The 23,869-nt window shown below is 33.9% G+C and overlaps 1 protein-coding gene across 3 annotated transcripts in view; it reads right to left on the reverse strand.

Moving 5' to 3' along the window:
• Positions 1–23,869, reverse strand: part of FCHSD2 (FCH and double SH3 domains 2) — a 372,664-nt gene that overhangs the window by 212,040 nt on the left and 136,755 nt on the right. For all 3 annotated transcript variants that reach the window (XM_074304006.1, XM_074304004.1, XM_074304007.1), the window contains exon 4: positions 3,420–3,496. In XM_074304006.1, coding sequence (XP_074160107.1) covers positions 3,420–3,496 — 77 coding nt within the window. The remainder of the gene's footprint in view (positions 1–3,419; positions 3,497–23,869) is intronic.

Below are 23,869 nucleotides of genomic sequence, written 5' to 3' on the forward strand. Positions count from 1 at the left end.
TCCACAAAATGACTAATATGGAAATACATTAAAATGATTGTACATGTATAATCCATATCAAATTGTTTGCTGTACTGGGGAGGAGGAAGGGAAAGAATATGGAACTCAAAAAGTTTTTAAAAATGTTGAAAACTATCTTTACATGTAATTAGAAAAAATAAAATATTACTAAGTGTGTGTGTGGGGGGGAGAAGAATCTTATCTAAAGCTCCTTTCCTTGGTCCTACTAACTTTTGAAGGCAAAACTTAAGAGTTGCTCTGCTTTTAGCAAAGGAAATATTCCATTAATAGTCTAGATAATTGAAAGCCTCTATCACTACTTTATCACTCCTCTGTGCCAGGATTGTAAATCTGTTTCTTAAACTATTTGCTTATTTCATTTTCTTTCTGTCCAATTGGTCTGCAGTATGTTCTACTGAATCTATCACTTCTTTCTCCCTCCACTGATCTCCACCCAATTTCCTCTATACATCACTTCTCTACACCATCTTTATTCACATAAGGATACCTCCTTAATCCTTAATATATCATGTTATTATGCTGATCCCCCTCCTTCCCACTTTACCCATCCTGTTTACTTTTAATAAGGTATCCTCTTCTAGAGGTAATTCTAGCATTCAGTCTCATTTTACCAAGTTTTAGTGATTCTTAATAGGTTGAATTTGCTTCTTTATGTTAAGATACATGGCTTATCTTAGTGTTACATCCATGCTTTGTGCATGTGCATAATCATCTGAAGCTATGGATTTTGTTTCCTGTGAATTTTTAAGGGTCTCTACTGCTATTTTCCTACAATGTGGCTACTTTCTGTGGTATCTGATGTGTTGGATAGGCTTGGGTAATTTTTTCCATCATTTTCCTTTCCAGGTTAACATCTTTTGGGTAAGCTTGGAAAAATGTAAGGCAAAACCATTCTTACCAGCTCTTGCTAGATATTCCCAACTGCTTTTCATTTCCATACTTCAAACTACTTTTTAGAAACTGATTTATCTATCAGCTAATTACTTCATACATTTATATAGTAGCAGTTTTTAAAGCTCTTTCACATCCAGAACCTCAACTGTACAAACCCTGAAATCAATGGTAGAGGATGTAAAAAGATAAAAGCTTACTCACAAAGAGTTTACCATCTGAGGAAGTATAAGTAGGGTCTGTTGTTGGAGCTTTATCTTTTGGATCATATGCAGGATTCTGCTTGGGGCTGTTCGTGTGAAAGGGGCAAGGAAGAATGTGTCTGATAAGGTGTGATGAAATGTAATTAAAGGGCTTTGTTCCTTGATCCAGGACATAGGCAAATATTATGTTTCTGGTTCCTACGCCATGTCAAGAAAAGGAACTTTTCTACTAGTGGCTGAGCCAGAACTGAGAATGTTTTTAAAAAAATACAAACTGACCCAGGAATTTCCTTTTCTTTCTCTGGTTGTAATCAAATGAGAGACATGATGTAAATCTCTTGATAAGGAGCGATTTTGGGCCCCTCTACTTTCCAAACCAAGGCCAACATTCATCTCATGAAAATGGGCCCATGTTCTGTGCATTTTTTCTTTCCTCCTTTTGGATTAATTAATAGCTAACATTTATATTGCATTTACTATATTTATATCGCCAGGTACTTGTGCGATGTGCTTTACATTATTGGATCCTAACAACCCTTTGAGATAGAAGCTGGCATTAACTCCATATAATGGATGAAGAAATTGAAGAAAACCGAATGCCAAGTGACTTGCTCTGGGTCATCCAGCTAGTAAGTGTCTTGAGCTGCACCTGACCTCAGGTCTTCCTGGTGAGACTTCTATCTAACAAGTCACTTAGTTAACCTGATGCTAACATGGGTGTATAGACAAACCACTTTAAGTTTGGGCACTTTCCCCCTTGACTTATATAACTTAGGGGAAAGTATGCCCCATGTATTATTAGTGGGTTAACAAGCAGTTGTTATTTACTATGCATCAGGCACTGAGTATTATGTAGTCTATTGTAGATAAATTGAATAAAAAATTTCTAGAGGAGATAATTTTTGACCTTGGGGAAATCAAGAAAAGATCCATAAAAGAGAAAGAAAGCACCTATGCTAGGCTTTTAAAGAAAATAATTAGTCTGTGGAGATAAAATGTATATCCTTTTAAGATACTAGATGGAGATCCTTATATTCCAGAGATAGGAGGAAATTCTGTGTAGAGGGAAATGGAGCTAGAAATAGAGCTAATTATAAAGGCTTTGAATGACAGTGTTTGGGACTTGTTTTTTAATTTACAGAATAAAATCTACAAATATTTAAATGCCCATCAGTAAAAAATAAATAAATTTTGAACATGTATCCTAAATATGCATAGATTTGCTTATTTATAAATTACATATAATTAATTATATGATAATTATATGTATTATAAAACTTGTACAAAAGTAGAATTTTTTAAAAGATGAGATAAAGATGAAATAAAATTTGATCTTAGGGATAATAGAGAGTTATTGGTATTTACTAAGTATGGTATCAATGTGGCCAAAACTTATATGTCAGAAAAATTACTTTGGCAGCTGTGTGGATTTCAAACAGAAGAAATATGAGGCAGGGAGATGAATTAGAAGGCTATTACAACAATTCAGGAGAAAGATGGTGATCTGGATCACATATGAACTCAGGTCTTCCTTCTTGACTCCTGGCCCATCACTCTATATACTGTCCCACCTAGCTGCCTCACTGATGACAGGAAGGTCTGAGTTCAAATCCAGTTTCAAATACTGGGGGAGGCTATTTCTGAGGAAGAAAAAGAATATTATTTTTGGAGGACTGAAGAGTAGAAGTGAGAATAACAAAATAAGGGGGTCAGGTTGTACAGGGTTTCAAATAATAAAAAGAAGAGTTGATATTTGATCCTAAAGGCAATAAGGAACTTATTCAGTAGGGGATTAAATATTAAGATCTATACTTAAGGAAAATCTCTTTGGCAATAGTCTAGGGGACAAACTGAAGGTAGGAGAGGCTTGAAGAAAGAAGTAGTAGAGTGCAATAATTTAGGTAAGAGGTGATGAGAGACTAAACTAATGGGATGGCTCTGTGAGTAGAGAGGAGTGGTCATATTTGCCAAATACAGGGGATAGGGAATAAGAAAAATGCCAAGGTTATGAACCTAGGAGATCATGAAACTACATTGAGTTGATAACTGAAGCTTTAAAAGTGAATGATATAACAAAGCATGTAAACTTTCCTTTCTTTCCAGACCCTGTTTCATATTTCTGGAAGGATTTGTCCAATTTTGGTACAACTCTAGTGATAGGCTTTAGCTATAAAGTCTTCTAGATTTTTAGAAAGATATATAATTTTAATGTCATTCAGTAAGGGAATTAAAATGTCAGTTTGTGAAATGGAAAGCAAAAAAGTTGCCATAAAAAAAAAAGCCAAGACCCACTTGCTGAATTACCTGTAATCATTCCGCTCATCAGCTTTTATTCCAGGCCAATCTTTCTTCAGGTACTGACTAGCCAATTTCTGGATGCCCTATTGACAAAGGAGGGAAGATATTATTCAACATAAGTATGAAATCAAAGGAAGCTGTTTCTTAATAACAAATTCCTCTTCTATATAACTTTTGTTCTTCCATAAACAAAATATAGTTTTGCTCATTTTGATACTTATTTTCAGAATCAAATTTAAATTAATTTGTTATAAAAGAAGAACCATGACAGCCCACATTCTATTCCCTTCAAGTTCTTATTTTATTCTTTAGCAACAGAATGACTTTAAGGCTTAGAGTAGATTTTATGAAGCTGACTGAATCAGGAATTCAGGAATCAATTGAATTAGCCAAGCTGACTCTTTTACATGGGCATCTCTTTAAAAGGATCAGAGACTTAGAGCTGGAGTGGATTTTGGAGGTCACTTAGTCTAACCCTCTCTTTTGACAGATAAGAAAGTAAGAAGTAGCAGCTTCCATTTAGATAGCTTGAAATTTTACAAAGATGCTATGAGGTAGATAGCATAAGGACTTCAGATTTTATAGAGGGGAAAACTGAGGCCCAAAGTGACCACCATATTATATCCTTAATGAACTGCAAAACCTAGCACTGAAACTTAGGCTTGTCCCATATACAGATATGTCCCCATCTAGGGTCAAGTAAAACCCATGTAAATTCAACATGCTCCCAGTCACTAATTAAATTTAGACAGTATTAAAAGGGATCTTAAGAGGCCACCAAGTCTTAACATCTTGTTTGAAAAAAAAAATGAAGCCATAAAAAGATAAAGGAAATACTTTGATCTAGATGATGTTAGTGGTGGAACTGGTGCTACAACAAGGGCTCCCCTAATTCCTAGTCCAGGGTTTAAGTATTACTTATAGCATTTTGGGTATGCTAGTATTGAAAAAACAAAAAACAAATTTCAGGACTGTTTGACACCAAGAATTTTCCAAAAAGAGTCTAGGACAAGTCTAGTAGTATGTGCTAGTCAGAGTGATGAAGTCTGATATCTATCTTCCTTTCTTCCCCCAATCTCACTAGCCTTGTAAGGTCCTTATTGCCTTTGCCTATTATCTTATTGTAACAGCCCAATACACTAGTGTTCCTACTTCTAATCTCTCCCTCTTCACCATAAAGCTTTCCTAAATTCATATTTAGCCGTATCATTCTTCTGCTCAAAAACAATTCACAGGCTCCTTCCCTTTAAGATAAAACATGAAATTTAGATTTCAAGCCCTTCAGAGCATGGCTCCAGCCTGCCTTCATTTTCTTCTCCATCTAGGGGAGGGGGTGGAGGGAAGTAGGGGAAAATTCGGAACAGAAGGGAGTACAAGGGATAATGTTGTAAAAAATGTTATAATTATAAAATTAATTTTAAAAATAAAATTAATTAATTAAAGAAATAAATTAATTAATTTAATGTTATAATTATAAATTAATAAAATAATAATAATAATAAAGAATTCCATGCTCTATGTCCAGCTAGACTACCAGCAGTTTCCCAAATTTGATCTGAGCACTTAACCTTTATAAATTCGCAGAACTCATTCCTCCTTTCTACTTGTTAATCTCTCTTCTTTCAAGACTCAGCCAATTTCAGGACTGTGTCCTTCAAGAAGCCTTTTTGAAAGTGATTTCTTCCTTCCCCTCACATAGTCTAGATTTATTTGCCCTCATCACATTTTATTTTGCTTCATACTTATTTATTGTATATAGTATATGTCTTCTATTAAGCTGTAATTGCTCTAGGGGCAATAATATAGGAGTGTATAATTTTTCTGAAAACTTTTTTTATCTTTACATCCCCAGCAAAGTACACAAATCAATAATACTACATTTTTTATACAATAAGGCTTACAAAGTACTTTCTTTAAAACAGCACTATAAGAAATAGGAATAGAAATATTTAATCTTTTTCAGAGATGGAGAAATTGAAGCTCAGAGAGTTCAAGTAGGGCACATCACACAGTTACTGTCAGAGATAATTTCTAAACCAAGTTCCAGTTAATGCTCTTTCTAATTTACTCTGTGGAATCTGTTGAAATAGTAGCTTCTACTTTCATAGTGATTTAAAAATAACTGCTTTTTTCACAACAAACCTATAAAATAAGCAGAACAAGTAGTGTCCCTATTTCACAGATAAGGAACTGAGGCTTAAGAATAGTTAAAATGATTGTCATGTCTTTAACATCACAGCTAGTATTTGAATGTGAGTATCTATTTGCAAGTGTAGAACTCTCGCCATCCTAACATATTTAACCTAAATATAGCTTTAATATCTTTGATTTTTGAGAATCATAAAAGATATTTATTTTTTAGTTTTATAACTCATGCCTCAGCTTTAGCTTAAGTACTATATATATATATATATATATATATATATATATATATATATATATATATATATATATATATACACACACACACACACACACATATGTGTATATATATGTATATATATATATATATATATAAGTGCATATAGTAATAACATTTCTTCCTTTCTTTCCATCTGATAATTTTACTTTGAAACAGTCTACTTATGCAAGCATCTGATTTTTCCATCCAGAGCTAGCTTTGGTCATCTTTTACATTCCCAACCCTCTCTGCTCCCTTGTTTAAGCATGACTGTGATAAAGGATGACCTCACTGGTAAAGTAAGCTGAAATTTAGTCCTCCTAAAATATTGTTTTTAGTAATTCTTTCCTTTTATAAAGGAAGATGATTTGTAAGTAATTGAAAGATGATGACATGTTTAAAAATCTCTTCCTTCTGAAATGACAGATTTGGGTTTTTGAGCACTTTTGTTCCCTTCCAAGGACTGGGCAGCAGTTTTCAGTCTGCTAATATTTTTTGTGCCATAGGAAAGAATGTGTGCTGAAAGGCACAACCCAGAATGAAGGGTCAGTGATTCATTGCTATTTCTTTCTTTACTGTGGGTCTTCCTCCCACGCTCAAAAACTCTAACCCCTCTACAGTTTAGGAGATGGGTCTCCAAGAACTGCTGGACTGAAAAAATCCATCCTCTCCTGGCTATCCTAATAATAAGTCTCCCTTGCTTGGGCTGTTTTTTTCAAATGACATGCACAGGCCCTAACTGGGGTCTTACACCAAGCCTTTCCAGATTAGTAGGATCTAGTAGAGCTTTACTTTTTGATCACAATTTCTGAAAACCCAAAGTCATCTCCCTAACAGAACAGATGATTGAATGAGAGCTTCCATGGAAAAAGGTACTAGGGATACAAAGATAAAAGCAAAACAGTCTCTGCTTTCAAGGTAATACCAATAAATTTTGGATAGAAAAGGCCATCTGAATCCAGAAAAATAACTACGGAGATTGACTGTAAATCAACACATGCTATGTTCATTTCTTTTTTTTCTGTTTTTTTTTTTCTCTCCCATGGTTTTCCCCATTTATTCTGATTTTTCTCTCCCAATATGATTCATAAAGAAATGTATATTAAAAAATAAAAAATAGTCTCTGCTTTCAAAGATATGACATTCTGTTGTTTATTGTTAGGTCAGGGAAGGGAATGTACAAAGCATGTGCAAAGAAAGGTTAACTATTATATAAGATATGGAATACTGGGGACAGAGATAATATTTGGACAAAATGCTCTTAGAATATATTAATTGAAATCAATGAAAATATTTCATTTGAACAAATTAATTAACTATTTATTAAATATTTAGTATGCATAAGGCTACATGCCAGGCACAGAGAACACACACACATACAAACCAGAGATTAAAAAATTACATATTGATGAAGATGATAATACTCCCTAAACTAATCTATTATGCTATATAATCTATATGCTATACCAATCAGACTCCCAAGAAACTATTTTAATGACCTAGAAAAAATAACAACAGAATTCATATGGAAGAACAAAAGGTTGAGAATTTCAAGGGAAGTAATGAAAAAAAAAATCAAGTGAAGGTGGTCTAGCTGTACCTGATCTAGAACTGTATTATGAAGCAACAGTCACCAAAACCATTTTGGTATTGGCTAAGAAATAGACTAGTTGATCAGTGAAATATGTTAAGTTCACAGGGCAAGATAGTGAATAAAAATAGCAATCTAGTGTTTGACAAACCCAAAGATCCCAACTTTTGGGATAAGAATTCATTATTTGACAAAAACTGCTAGGAAAAACTGGAAATTAGTATGGCAGAAACTAGGCATGGATCCACACTTAACACCACATACTAAGATAAGATCAAAATGGGTCCATGATTTAGGCATAAAGAATGAGATCTTAAATAAATTAGAGGAACAGAGGATAGTTTACCTCTCAGACTTGTGGAGGAGGAAGGAGTTTGTGACCAAAGGAGAACTAGAGATCATTATTGATCACAAAATAGATAATTTTGGTTACATCAATTTAAAAAGATTTTATACAAACAAAACTAATGCAAACAAGATTAGAAGGGAAGTAACAAATTGGGAAAACATTTTTACAGTTAAAGGTGCTGATAAAGGCCTCATCTCTAAAATATGCAGAGAATTGACTCTAATTTATAAGAAATCAAACCATTCTCCAACTGATAAATGGTCAAAGGATATGAACAGACAATTTTCAGATTAAAAACTATTTCTACGCATATGAAAGAGTGTTCCAAATCACTATTGATCAGAGAAATGCAAATTAAGACAACTCTGAGATATCATTACACATCTGTCAGATTGGCTAAGATGACAGGAAAAGATAATACAGAATGTTGGAGGGGATGTGGGAAAACTGGGACACTGATGCATTGTTGATGGAGTTGTGAAAGAATCCAACCATTCTGGAGAGCAATCTGGAATTATGCCCAAAAAGTTATCAAACTGTGCATACCCTTTGATCCAGCAGTGCTACTACTGGGCTTATATCCCAAGGAAATACAAAGAAGGGAAAGGGACCTGTGTATGCCAAAATGTTTGTGGCAGCCCTTTTCATAGTGGCTAGAAGCTGGAAGATAAATGGATGTCCATCAATTGGAGAATGGTTGGGTAAATTATGGTATATGAATGTTATGGAATATTATTGTTCTGTAAGAAATGACCAAAAGGAGGAATACAGAGAGGCTTGGAGAGACTTACAACAACTGACGCTGAGTGAAACAAGCAGAACCAGGAGATCATTATACACTTCAACAATGATACTGTATGAGGATGTATTCTGATGGAAGTGGATATCTTCAACATAGGGAAGAGCTAATCCAATTCCAATTGATCAACGATGGACAGAATCAGCTACACCCAGAAAAGGAACACTGGGAAATGAGTGTAACTGTGAGCATTTTTTGTTTTTCTCCCCAGATTATTTTTACCTTCCGAATACAATTCTTCCTTTTCAAGAACAACAAAATTCGGTTCTGCACATATATATTGTACCTAGGATATACTATAAGATATTTAATATGTATGGGAATGCCTGCCATCTAGGGGAGGGGATGGAGGGAAGGAGGGGAAAAATTTGGAACAGAAGGGAGTACAAGGGATAATGTTGTAAAAAATTACCTATACATATGTACTGTCAAAAAAAATTGTATAATTATAAAATTAATTTTAAAAAATATATATTACTTTCTCTTAGGGATCTTCCATTTTGCTTGCTAGGAAGACAATGTGTGACTACAACAATATAATACAAGATAAGGAATGATGGAGTAAAGGAAAAATGCAGATAAGGTATTCTAAGAAAATTGGAGGCAACAAAGGATTTTTTCAGAGGGAAGGCAATACATAATATCTCTCTTCAAATCTTTGAAGGAATTTCCTGGGAAAGAAGTATTAGATACTTAGATAGAAGTTTACTTCTAGTCTTCTAATTTACATTTCCCCATGAACTTTGTGATCTAGCTATACTGGTATCCCTGTTAGGATTCTCCCATCTCCATGCCTTTAGACTAACTATTTCCCAGGCCTGGAATATTCTGAATCTTCATTTCTGCCTCTTAGTTTCACCAGCTTCCTTCAAGTCTTCACTAATACTTGTTAGCTGACACACAAATTCAGAAAAGAAATATAAGCAATAAAAGGGGAATATATAAAGGCAGATTTTTGCTTGATAATAAGGGGAAAAATGTCTCATTAGGCTTATTTACAAATGAAAAATGGGCTGCCTCAAGAAGTAGAAGGTCATAGGTCATGGAAGATCATAGGTCTTGAGAAGATAGATTTAGAGCTTTAAGTGACCTTAGAGGTCATTTAGGATAAACCCCTCATTTCACAGATTAGGAAACTAAGGCTCCAAAATGTTAAAGGACTAGTCCATGATCCAAGGGCTGTAATAGACATGGGAATCAAACATAAATCTCTAACCTCAAATCTGGAGCTTTTCCCACTGCATTGTATTTTTCTCCTCAAATGGAGGCTTCTCATCACTTTTGAGGAGCCCACTTAGAGGTATTCTGGGGTGATTGTCAATCATGAAATCTATGATGACAGAGTTAGAATTGACTAACTTCATAGTAGCATAAGTGACTTAAATTAATCTAAATATCTTTAAATATCTATTTAAGCCATGTAAAACAACTAGCTCCCTACCTCCTTTAGAGGACTGATCATTTATGGAATTTTTTAAAATGTCCTTCTTTCCTTCCTTCCTTCCGTCCTTCCATCCTTCCTTCCTTCCTTCCTTCCTTTAACAGGTGATCAGTTGAATAGCAGAAGTGAAAGCTAAGTTCATGGCTTTTACCTGCAAATATTAATGAATTTAATTCCCTGCCACATAGTATAAAATTTAGAGTAGAAAGAGAAATTCTAACAGCTGGCACTCTGCATGAATTAAAAAACTCCTTTTCTAACTCACTAAATAATTTCTATAACAAGCAGCAAAGCGGACAGTTAAAGTAATGAGATGTCAATTTGAGTGTATGAGATGTGAAATATATTTCTTATCAGTTGAAGGGATTTATAGGAATTCTTATAGAAAATTACCTAATATCTCCCTCAAAATGAAATGAGTCATTTTAACCAGGTGTGAATGACCTTCCTTTCAAAAGGAAACACTCAGGGAGTGTGACCATAACCATGAATTCAAGTTCTATCCTCTACTTTGCAATCACCACTATCATAATTAATACCCAGACTCACAGAATGATAGTTCATTCATTCTATTCAATTTTTTTTTCAAATGAAGAAACTGAGGGCCAAAGGGGGAAAAGATTTGTTTCAGTTCACAAAGTGAACAGTGACAGAGTTGGGATTAGAATTATTAGCTATCACTGTGCTTCCTTCAGGTTTATTGTATCGCACAGCCTTGCTTTACTTCCATCTCTACTTGAGTCTGGACAGTATGTAAGAGTCTCCTTGTTCTTTCTTTCAATGATTTGCTGTTTTGCTCCAGCAAGGGGAACAGTACAAAGAAGGCAATTGTTGGCTTAAACTGGAGAATGTATTGATTGTTTAACCTTTAGCCCAGTAGACACAGGGGTCAGGGCAAAAAGTACAGTCAATTTGTTTACATCAGTTATGCCAGACCTGGTTCTTCTACACAGGTGCTAAGCTGCAGAAACAATTTTAGAACTGAGATACAAAGGACCTGAGTTCAAATTTTAGCAGTCATTTATAGACTAATGTGATCTTGGGCAAGTTCATTATACTCTCTGAGTTTCCGTCTTATTGCAAAATAAGGGGACTGGTCTAGATCAGGTATATCAAACTCAAGTAGAAAAAGAATGACTTAGAAAAATCATATCTCAGGGCAGCTATGTGGTACAATGGGTAGAGCACAAGCCCTAAAGTCAGGAGGACTTGAGTTCAAATCTCACCTCAGATATTTAACATTTCCTAGCTGTGTGACCCTGGGCAAGTGACTTAACCCCAATTGCCTCAGCAAATATATACACACACACACACACACACATATATATATATATATATATATACATATATATACACACACACATATATATATATACATATATATACACACACACATATATGTATATATACATATATATATCTATTGTACTATATTTTTATTTATTTTGTTAAACATTTTCCAATTACATTTTATTCTAGTTCTGGCACCCATGGAAATTCTGCTGCAAGCTAGGGATAGACAATAAGTTTCGACACTTCTGATCTAGATGACTTTAATGGTCTTTTGCAGATTTAAATACTAAAATATGTTGTAATTCAAATTCTAGTTTAAACCTCTTTCTTCACAATTAGATGCCAGTATTTCTAGCTTTATTTCATGCTACTCTACCCAAACTGAATGCCATTATATTGCTGAAATTTTTGGAATATTCGATTCAGTCAGTCAATAAACATTTATTATTATTAGCATATTATTACTATGTGCTAGTCACCATGTTGAGCCCAGGGAACAAATACAAGGAGAAAGACAGCCCCTGTCCCCCAGAAGCTTACATTCTAATGGGAGCAAGGCAACTCATAAAAAGAAGCTGAAGAGGGAAGGATGATGAAGAGGAGATGAAGGTACCAGTACAAGGTAAAGGTACAGAAAGTCTGATAGAGTCCTGAGTGCAGCCTGGAGAGAAATGAAGACATAGATGGTCTGGAGCAAACAATCAAAATCATAGGAAGAAGCCTCAAAGGAGAAGTCTTCTTTCAATGTATGATTTGCAGAGCTGGAGAGAACAACTTAAGTAACACTTCAGAAACTAAATGTGCTTGAAAATGCTCTTCTTTTAGTGATTGGAACCTTATGTTCAATTGATGGTAATTCCTCACTATCAGACTTTTAGTGATAAAGTCTATGGTTTTAATTATATTTTTGGACTGGTTTTTATAAAATATCATTTATACTGTTCTTTCTGCTTAAATTTTTTGACCTTCCTGTATCTCATGGCTACAAGTGGCTTCCTATTCAGGATATTCACTTCTGCTTTGTATGTGTCTTTTTTATATTTACATATATATAAGTTGTTTCTTAGAATATAAACCTCTTGAGGGCAGTAACTGTTTCATTTTATCTTTTTATCCCCCAAACTTAGCACAGTACCTAATACATACAGTGATTAATACATGTTTATGGAAATACTGCATCATCCTTTTCACTTACTATATAGCATTTTATACTCATTTAAAGTAGCATTATACAGTGAGAAAATATGTTCATGAGAGATAACTCAAAAACCAGATTAAGAAAACCTAATAATGTTCTGGGTGAAGATTTATGGGAAAAACAGAAGTGATGTTCTCAATAACTCTTAATAACTAAAGAGATATGATTTACTCTCAATCTAATCTCCCAGTTAATAGCAAATTTACAAAGTCTAAGGTTTTATGTCCAGCTTTTTAAGTAGCTTATTCATTACATGATTTTTGGAGGGTCACAAACTAAGGTCAATCCCTCACTTAATGAATTTAAAGTCTTTGCATATTATCACAAATTCAAATGTAAATTATTCCTTTATTTCAAGTTCTCGGATTAAGGGTTAGGGTTAGAGTCGGGAGGGCTTAAAAAAAATTCAAATCTGAAAATACAGTTTGGAAAAGAACAAACTTCCTATTTACAGATGAATGGCTTGAATAACTGAGAACTATAACATATAGCAAAAGTTAGTTGCTTTTGTTCTTTAGGTTCCCACGTCAAAGATTAGAATCTCCCCTTCATGTTTTAGGGGTTTGAAACCAACTCACTATAAATTTGCCTTCTAATGTACTGGACAAAAATCTAATGAGAAAGGGACTATGCTACTATTAAATATCATTATTTCATTTGGTTCATTATTCTAGCTTGTTGAAATCTTTCTAAAGGCTGGTTCTTTTGATGTAAACTGTGAACCCCTAATCTTGGAGAGAGGTCGAGATTTTAAGGAGGACAGAGTTTACATCACGTTCATTAAGTGAGTTACTTATTTGCCCCAATTTGGGTCATCTGCACTTAAGCAATGAATGCTGCATACACAGTTTGGGTTTAATAAAATAATTTTTTTGTTTGTTTGTTTGGAGATTGGATCTTTCCTATATAACCTGGGCAAGAAGTATGGCTCTCATGTCTGATTCCTCTTTTTATCTGCACAGAAGCTTTAATCGCTTCTATGTCTAAACTAGACTGACTTGCCCTCAAAGGATTCTCCATACTGGTACCATAATGGGTGGTACTCTGTGTGGACACTTGACTATCTTGAAACCAACTGAAACTTAAGCAACTCACCAGCCTCAGTCTTCTTCTGTAGAGGGATTATGGGATTATTCCACTATATTTAGACCATAAGTATTTATTAAATTTAATGTGGGAGTACTAATGTACACTGAATGCCTTTCTGTGAGGATGTTGTATTTCTCTGTCTTCATTAAAATTTAAAAAAATTGTAGGTGGTTGAAAAATAAAATTTGCTAAATTCTTTTTCAAATTAATTAATTAATTAATTTTTTACAAAGAATTTATGCATAGGTAATTTTTCAGCATTAACAACTGCAAAACTCTTTGTTCCTATTTTTTCCTTCCTTACTCCCACCCTTCCCCCAAATGGCAGGTTGACCAATACATATTAAACATGTTAAAACATATGTTTAATAAAATATATGTATACATGTCCAAACAGTTATTTTGCTGAACAAAAAGAAGCGGACTTTGAAATAACGTACAATTAACCTGTGAAGGAAATCCAAAATGCAGGTGGACAAAAATTGAGGGATTGGGAATTCTATGTAGTGGTTCATAGTCATCTCCCAGAGGTCTTTCGCTGGGTGTAGCTGGTTCAGTTCATTACTGCTCTATTGGAACTGATTTGGTGCATTTCATTGTTGGAGCAGGTCTCGTTTATAAGAATTGATAATCTTATAATATTGTTGTTGAAGTATATAATGATCTCCTGGTTCTGCTCATTTCACTCAGCATCAGTTCATATTAAGGTTCTCCAGGCCTTTCTGAAATCATCCTGCTGGTCATTTCTTACAGAACAATAATATTCCATAATATTCATATACCACAATTTATTCAGCCATTCTCCAATTAATGGGCATCCACGTAGTTTCCAGTTTCTGGCCATCACAAAGAGGACTGTCATAAACATTCTTGCACATACAGGTCCCTTTCCCTTCTTTAAAATCTCTTTGGGATATAAGCCCAGTTAGTAATGTTGCTGTGTCAAAGGGTATGCACAGTTTGATAACTCTTTGAGCATAGTTCCAAATTGTTCTCCAGAATGGCTGGATTCTTTCACAACTCCACCAACAATGTATCAGTGTCTCACTTTTCCCACATCCCCTCCAACATTCTGCATTATCTTTCCCTGTCATTCTAGCCAATATGACAGGTATAGAGTGGTATCTCAGAGTTGTCTTTCTCTGATTAATAATGACTTGGAGCATCTTTTCATATGGCTAGAAATAGTTTCAATTTCTTCATCTGAGAATTGTCTGTTCATATCCTTTCACCATTTATCAATTGGAGAATGGCTTGATTTCTTATAAATTAGAGTCATATTTTGGAAATGAGGGCTTTATCATAATCTTTGACTATAAAAAATGTTTTCCCAGTTTATTTCTTCCCTTCTAGTCTTGTCTGCATTAGTTTTGTTTGTATAAAAACTTTTTAATTTGATATAATTAAATTTTTCTATTATATGATCAATAATGACCTCTAATTCTTCTTTGGTCATAAATTCCTTCCTTTCCCACAGGTCTGAGAGGTAAACTATCCTATGCTCTTCTAATTTATTTATAATCTCATTTTTTATGCCTAGATCATAAACCCATTTTGACCTTATCTTGGTATATGGTATTAAGTGTAGGTCAATGCCTAGTTTCTGCTATACTGATATTCAATTTTCCCAGCAATTTTTGTCAAACAGTGAATTCTTATCCCAAAAGCTGGGGTCTTTGGGTTAAAATTCGCTAAATTCAATAAACTCAAATGAAATCTAAACTTCTTTAAAATAAAGAAAAAAAAAACAATAATAAAAACCCTCATATCTTATCAAGTGTTCAATATAGAAGCCATTAGGTACTGGTCACTACTGAATACAACTCTTTTAGTCTTTAATCTTAAATTTTATTGATGACTTTTTTTTATTATTTCACAGTTATTTTCAGACACACTCTTTTCACTAACATGTGTCTCACATAACAGAATGAATGCATTCCATCAAAATTTATTCAGCTATTTTCTGATCAAGAGACATCTACTTTCTTCCAATTCTCTGCTATTATACTAAGTGCTACCATGAATGTTTTGGTATCTATGAATTCTTTCTGTACATCTTAGATTTCTTTAAGTCAGCAGTAGGATCTCTGGGTCAAAATCCATGAGCTGCTTACTTGGGCTACATGCAAGGATATCTCTCATAGTGTCAAGTGCTTCTGATATAAATAGGCTTTGTTATTCCTGGTGGTTTGGGAGTATCTTTGAGACAGTGAGAAGAAAATCATAGGTCTATGGTTTTGATGGGTATACCTTATTCAAAAGAATTACAAAAGATAATAAAAAAATTTAATAGGGGAGGAAAATTAAAGTAACATTACATAGTGAGAAGGTATGCTCATGAGAGAAAACCCACAAACCAGATTAAGTAAACATAATGGTGAATATTTGGGTGAAGGTTGATGGAGAAAACAAAAGTGATTTTGTCACTTCAGTAAAATACAGACTTGTTCTAATCTGTATATAAGCCTGTGGGCTAGACACTGACTTAGAAAACCATGCACTGACATTACTGGCATAAGTAGTATGATATGCAATAGTGACAGAATCTGTTGGAGTATTTTCATTCATTTTTTCTCTCTCTCTGTCTCTCTCAGCAATCAATATCTTCTTGACTTTTCCCTTGCTTTAGTGATTTTATTCATCAAAAAGTGGGGAACCATCAAGAAGAAATCCTAATTTAAATTTCATTCACACTAATAGAGAGGAATTGGTGGTGGGGTAGAAATAATAGGAAGAGATCTTGCGATAGAGGAAAAGTACTATTGAGGAAGTCAGTTCAGGATGAAAAGTACTAAAGAATGGAATTTTGAGAACAGAGAGGGAATCCATTCCAATAAAGAAAGAAAATGAGATCTGCCTACAAAGACTGATGAATCCTTGGGAATTCACAGGGAATTCACCAATCAATTTAGATTTTAAAAAGAATGGTATAGAAGATAGAAACATGACAAGGTAAATAATTTTAAGAGTGCAAAAACTCAGATGAGCAGAGACCAGCCAGAAAAGTCAAGAATAAAAAAAAAAAAGTATCGTTCTCTTCTTCTTCTAAGTTACATTGAGAGGAAAAGGATCAAAGAAGATAGAGGACCTTTACTTGGAGTGGATAGGACAATAAATGATAACAGGGTAAAGACAGAGATGCTCAAATGTTATTTTCCTTTCCAAAAAGAATGACCTATGCATTAGAAAGAAGAGTAATATATGAAAATCAAAAAAGTAGAAGAGATCCATACTATTAGAAGAATATATATTCTGATTTTTCTAAAAGGAAAGAAAATAGTCTACAAAGGCCAATAACCTTGACTTTGATTCTTAGGGAACATTTTAGAACAGATTTTAAAAGTAATGGTTAGAGAATATATAGAAAAAGAAGCGATGATTGCACAAAGCCAGTGTGGCTTCATCAATAATAAGTCAGGCCAGAATAACCTCTTTTCTTTTTTTCTTTTTACAAGATTACCAAATTAGAGAATGAGATGAATAATATATACCCATATGTATATGTATGTATGTATGCATATGTATTTATGTATGTGGGAATAAATACACATTTATGTATTTCCCTTCTCTTTCAGGATGTAAGTAGTATGTTGTATCATTTGCTTTTTAGAATCATGGTTAGTCATTACCCTTATCAGAGTTACTAATTCTTTCTAAATTGTTTATCCTTACAATACTGTTGTCATTGTATAAATTTTCTCCTCCGTACATTTTACTCTGAATAAATTCATACAAATCTTCCCAGGTTTCTTTGAAACCATCTATTTCATTATTTCATATAGCACAATATTATTGTCCATCTCATTTATATACTATACATTCAATCATTCCTTAATTGATGAACACTTCTTAGATTTCCATTCTTTAGCATTCCAATAGGTGCTACAAATATTTTTGTACATTATTAGTTGAGTTTGTTTTGCTTAGGGCTAAATCATTTAATCTATCTTCCCTCTAATCCCTTCTTTCTCTTCTTCCTTTCTTCTTTGTTGAGTAAAATGTATTTCTGTGTGTTATGTATTCTTCCCTATTTTGACCATTTCATCTGAGTGAGGTTCAAATCTCAGCCTTTTCCCTACTCCCACTATAGACACATCTACTTGCATATCCTGTTTATGTAAGATAATTACTCCTAATCTTCCTTTCCCTTCTGCCTAGTGAGTTCCTCTTCCCTTCTCTTTCTTTGTCTTTTAAGGTTATCAACACATAACAGAATCACTCCCAGGCATTCTGTCTAATTAGACAAGTTCTATGACCCCCAATAATGAAAAAGTTCAGAAGAGACACTTTTTTTAAGATCAGTAGTTTATACTTGGTTAGTCCCTTATAAATGTGCATCCGTGCTTATTTTGTTATGTCTCTCTTAATCCCTATGTTTGAACTTCAAAGTTTCTGCAGAGCTCTGGTCTTTTTACCAGGAATGCTTAGATGTAGATGGTAGAGAGAAGTTGGGAAGTTGCCTGAGATCTCTCTCCCTAACAATATTAAATCAAGCCTCTAAACAGATTCTGGAGTAACAGAACATACAAAAAACTGAAGTAAAACAATTTTCCAGCTTAAGATAACTTAGAAGAATTACAGAAATGGTCTATCTCACTTGGATAGAAAGAACAGCCCAGTGCTGACAGTGTCTGGGCAAGCCAACAAGAGGTTTTTAGACAACCACACAGCTCAGTAATCAAGGCCTTTCACCCTCGTTCAATAGACCAGTGGCACAGCAGACCAGCAGTAGAGCCTCCAGGCAAATTGCTAGCCCTAAAAATAAGGCAGCAACAGATGTGACTAAGCTGGGTTACCCCAAAGCAGCCAGCAAACTGCCAGCATCTGAAGTGCCAGAACTCAAAAGCTAGAGTGACCCAGGCCCAGGTCCATAGCACAAGCAGTTTGGAATAGTGCCTTTTGTATCCAAAAAGAAGCACTCAACTTTAAACCAAGAAACAAACAAGAAATAGAAAAAGAACCTTGACCATAGAAAACTACTATGATGAGAGGGATGATCAAAGTACCAACTCAAAAGAGGCAAACCTCAAAGGGAAATATGAATTGGGCTCAAGCCCAGTGAATTTTCTTGGAAGAGCTCAAAATGGATTTTAAAAAATAAGAGTGCAGAGGAAAAACTGGGAAGGGAGAGAATAAGAGGCATGCAAGAGTCAATAGTTTGAAAAAGGAAAGACAAGAATTGGTTGAAAAAACAATTCTTTTAAAAATACAACTGGCCAAATGGAAAAAAAAATCTTTGGAAAAGGAAGGACAACAATTGACTGAAGAAAACAATTCCTTAAAAAATACCATTGGGAGCAGGACCGAGAGATCATTATGTACTTCAACAACAATACTATATGATGATCAATTCTGATGGACGTGGCCCTCTTCAACAATGAGATGAACCAAATCAGTTCCAATAGAGCAGTAATGAACTGAACCAGCTACAAACAGCAAGATGGGAGATGACTATGAACCACTACATAGAATTCCCAATCGCTCTATTTTTGTCCGCCTGCTTCCTTCATAGGCTAATTGTACACTATTTCAAAGTCCGATTTTTTTTTTGTACAGCAAAACAACTGTTTGGACATGTATACATTTATTGTATTTAACTTTATACTTTAATATATTTAACATGTATTGGTCAACCTGCCATCTGGGAGGGGGGGGAAGGAGAGGGAAAATTGGAACAAAAGGTTTGGCAATTGTCAATGCTGTAAAATTACCCATGCATATATCTGGTAAATAAAAATTATAATTAAAAAAATACTATTGGCCAAATGGGGAAAAAATATCCATTGAATAAAACAACTCCTCAAAATGTAGAATTAGCCAAAAGGAAAAGGAGGTACAAAAGCTAACTGAAAAATATTATTCCTTAAAAACCAGAATTGGGTAATTAGAAGCTAATGACTATGACATATCAAGAATCAATCAAACAAAAGCAAAAAAAATGAAAAAAATAGAAAAAATGTAAAACACTTCACTGGAAAAATAAATGACTGGGAATACATATATGTCTTCTCTTTCATTAAATGTCCATTTTCCTCCTTGTAGCAATATACTCTGTTGTTCTATTAAAGTTATTCTTGGCTGTAAATCCCACATCCTGTAACTTCTGTAATATCATATTCCAAACTCTCCACTCCTTTGGAGTAATAGCTGTTAAATTGTATGTGACCTTAAACTATGACTCATTGATACCTGAATTCTTTTATTTTTTTAAAATTAATTTTATAACATTTTTTTTGTCAATACACATGCATGGGTAATTTTTTACGACATTATCCCTTGCACTCCTTTCTATTCCGAATTTTCCCCTCCTTCCCTCCACCCCTTCCCCTAGATGGCAGGCATTCCCATACATATTAATTATATAATAGTATATCCTAGATACAATATATGTGTGCATAACCGAATTTTTTTTTAGTTGTTGTTGTTGCAAAGGAAGAATTGGATTCAGAAGGTAAAAACAACCTGGGAAGAAAAACAAAAATACAAACAGTTTACACTCATTTCTCAGTATTCCTTTTCTGGGTGTAGCTGATTCTGTCCATCATTGATCAATTGGATCTGAGTTAGATCTTCTCTTTGTTGAAGATATCCACTTCCATCAGAATACATCCTCATACAATATCGTTGAAATGTATAATGATCTCCTGGTTCTGCTCATTTCACTCAGCATCAGTTCATGTAAGTTTCTCCAACCCTTTCTGTATTCATCCTGCTGGTCATTTCTTACAGAACAATAATATTCCATAATTTACCCACCCATTCTCCAATTGATAGGCATCCATTCATTTTCCAGTTTCTAGCCACTATAAAAAGGGCTGCCACAAACATTTTGGCATATACAGGTCCCTTTCCCTTCTTTAGTATTTCTTTGGGAGATATCTGAATTCTTTCTGATTGCTTGTAGTATTTTTTTCTTTGACCCAGAAACTTTGGATTTTAATTATAATGTTTCTGGGAGGTTGTACTTGAGAGTTTCTTTTAAGAGAGGACTAGTGAATTCCTTCTTTTTTACTTTTCACTGTAGTTCTAAGAGATCTAGAAATATGGTAAAAATAGGGTTCTTTGCAGGGAAGAAAAGGGAAGATTGGTCACAATGTTCATATAGTTCAATGATTCTTGCATTTTTTTCCTCCTCAATATATATTCTCCAAGCCAACAGTTTTTGCTATGACATTTTGGGTTACTTTTTCCCCCTATTTTTTTCAATCTTTTAATTTTGTTTTTAATCTTTCTTATTATCTCATAGAGTCATCAGTTTCTGTTTGCCCAATTCTAATTTTTAAGGAATGATTTTTAGAGAACTTGATATTTGGATAAGTCTTTATACCTCTTGTACCAACCTGTTAATACTGTGACCAATTCTTTGTTCCACAGTTCTCATTTCTTTCCCTAATTTTTTCCTCTAACTCTACTCAACTACTATAGGGAGGTGAGCCAGTTCCACCTCCCCCCCAAAAATTCCAGAAAACATGCATATGCTAAATATTCAAAATCCACTGTCTCAGAGATTTCCAAAATGTCAGTGGATAGACTTCAAGAGATTTATGAAATTGGATGGGAAAAATATTTTTCCCATTTAAAATCTTATGCATTTTATTTTATGCCTTTGAAAACATTGTTCTGAAAATGGGGCCAAAGATGTACATTACCCAAAAAAGGCTAATACCCATTGTCATAGACTGATAGAGCTAGAAGGATTCTTGAGGTTATCTCATATAATCCCAAATTTTTACAGAGGGGAAAATTAGGTCCAACTTAGAACTTTATAATGAATACTACAGGGAAAAAACCCCAGCATAATGTCTTAGTTCATAAATGTGAGTTCAAGGAAGAAAAAAAGATAACTAATTATATATATTCTGTTTTGCCAAGTATTTGACACTTTTGCTAGTTTTCTCCTTCAATTCTGTATAAATAAGACACTTGAATAACCACCCAGAATTTGAGATATTTAACTTAATTTAACCAATATCTATTAAGCATCTATTGTGCCAAGTGTCTCCCTGTAATTACTAGATTGTAAGCTTCTTGAGGACTAGAATTGTCGCCATTTTTGTATTCTTAGAGGTTAGCACAGTGCCTGGCACATGGTAGCCACTTAATGAATTTATGGACCAACTTATCATTTAGTAGAAGAACAGACAAAAAGCATATTTAATCATGATACAATGGAGTATATGTTGTCTAACTTGCTTCCTCCCTAGCTCCTCTTCTCCACTCTTTGAATTCCCACTGATCCTTTAAAGTACAATCTAAATGCTATATTTCCTTGATCATTAACTAACTCTGTTCCTACTCTAATCTCAATGTCTTACAGTACTTTGTACCTCTTTATTGCACACATCATATTTTATATATATATATATATATAGAGAGAGAGAGAGAGAGAGAGAGAGACTTTATTTGTGTCTTACCCTTTTATTATAATTTTAAAGTTTGTGACAAAAACTGTCTTATCTATCCTGTGTATCTGTCCTATGATAGAGGTATGTACACAGCAAGTACTTAATAAGTGTTAAGTTGAAAAGAGGGTTCCAGGAAAAGTGCTATGATAAATTCAGTAAATTACAGAACACAGGATCACTGATCTAGAATTTAGGTCATCTGGTCCAACTCACATAGTTTTACAAATGAGAAAATTGTGGCACAAACAGGTTAAATTACTTGTCCAAAGTCATTCAGATAGTAAAAATCAAAATCATAATTTGAATTCAAGTTCCTTTGATTCTAAATCTAGAGCTCTTTCTATTTGGGAGGAAGAACATATTAGTGAAAGATTATAGAAAAGAAAATGCTTGATCTGGACCCTAAGAGAAAGGAAATGTTAGATTCAGTACATTTCTAAATGCATGTCATGATGCTTCATTCAGCACTGCCTTAATATCACTTTGGCCCCAAAGACAGAGGGAATTTATGCTTTTCAATCTTCTTGAAAAAGAAATCAGGAAAGCCCAAACATTTGAAAAAATGATCTAACAGTTTTTTTTTCAAAAGTTGTATATCTTGCTACAATTTCTATGGCTAAGGGAATAAAATATTGTTCTCTGTGTGTTTATAAGGGTACTGGAAATTGGTACTGCTATAGTTTGGCTATACTGATATTAAGCTGCAAACAAAATTTTAAAGAATCACAAACATAAAAAACAACAGGGTAATTCATTCAAAGTAGTTGTTCAATAAATATTGAATTGAGTTTATCATATTAGATTAAGGGAAAAAAGGGCCTCTCCCTGAAGGTCTATAAATCAGCCTGATTGGATTAAGAAAAGCTAATGGTGATTATATTTGAAAAAAAAAATTTTTTTAAATATCCCTCTGCAATTTAGTACCTCTCTGATATGTGGGGACCCTATCTTTACTTATTTATTATTTGTGTTCCCATAAGAAGTGATATAAAAAACTGTCATTCATTTAGCAATTCTTCAAAAATTATTAAAGCCTACTAGAAAACATGTCAGAAATAGCTGTGTTTACATAACAAAATTGAAATATGAGAAAGGAAATTCAAGAAGTGAGAAATTGACACTTGTACTCAATTTTTCCTTCTAGAAATTATTGTTCTAGGACTATTTTTTTGCATCTGTATACTTCAAAGTTCTATTTGATGTAGGCAATGACCAAATTCTTCTAGAAGCAACAATCATACGATAGTTATTCCTCAAAGTTTGTGTTCAAACTTTTATTTGACAAATTCTTATTCTAGGATCAAGAGATCCTTCTCTCAATGAGCATCTTCTACACACTCATTGAAGGTCCTTCAACTGTATTTCTTTCTCTCTCTCTCTCTCTCTCTCTCTCTCTCTCTCTCTCTCTCTCTCTCTCTCTCTCTCTCTCTCTCTCTAAGATTTTTGCCTTTCTACCTTCCATTTCTTTTCTTCTCTTTTTTTCTTTATTAAAGCTTTTCATTTTTCAAAACATATACATGAATAATTCTTTGACATTAACTCTTGCAAAATGCTGCATTCCAATTTCTGCTCCTTCCCCCATCCCCACCCCTAGATGGCATGGTCCAATATATGCTAAACATAGTAAAAATATATGTTAAATCCAATATATGCATACATATTTATACAATTATCTTGCTGTACAAGAAAAATCAAATCAAACTGAAAAGTGAGAAAGAAAATAAAATGTAAGCAAACAACAACAAAAAGTGAAAATACTATTTTGTGAACTATACTCAGTGTTTCAAGTTGTGGCCACAGTCCTCTCTCTAAGTGTAGATGGCTCTCTTCATCACAAGATCATTGGAACTAATCTGAATCATGTCATTGTTGAAGAGAGTCATGTCTATC

The sequence above is a fragment of the Sminthopsis crassicaudata genome, chromosome 3, assembly GCF_048593235.1.
Source record: "Sminthopsis crassicaudata isolate SCR6 chromosome 3, ASM4859323v1, whole genome shotgun sequence".
NCBI lineage: Eukaryota > Metazoa > Chordata > Mammalia > Dasyuromorphia > Dasyuridae > Sminthopsis > Sminthopsis crassicaudata.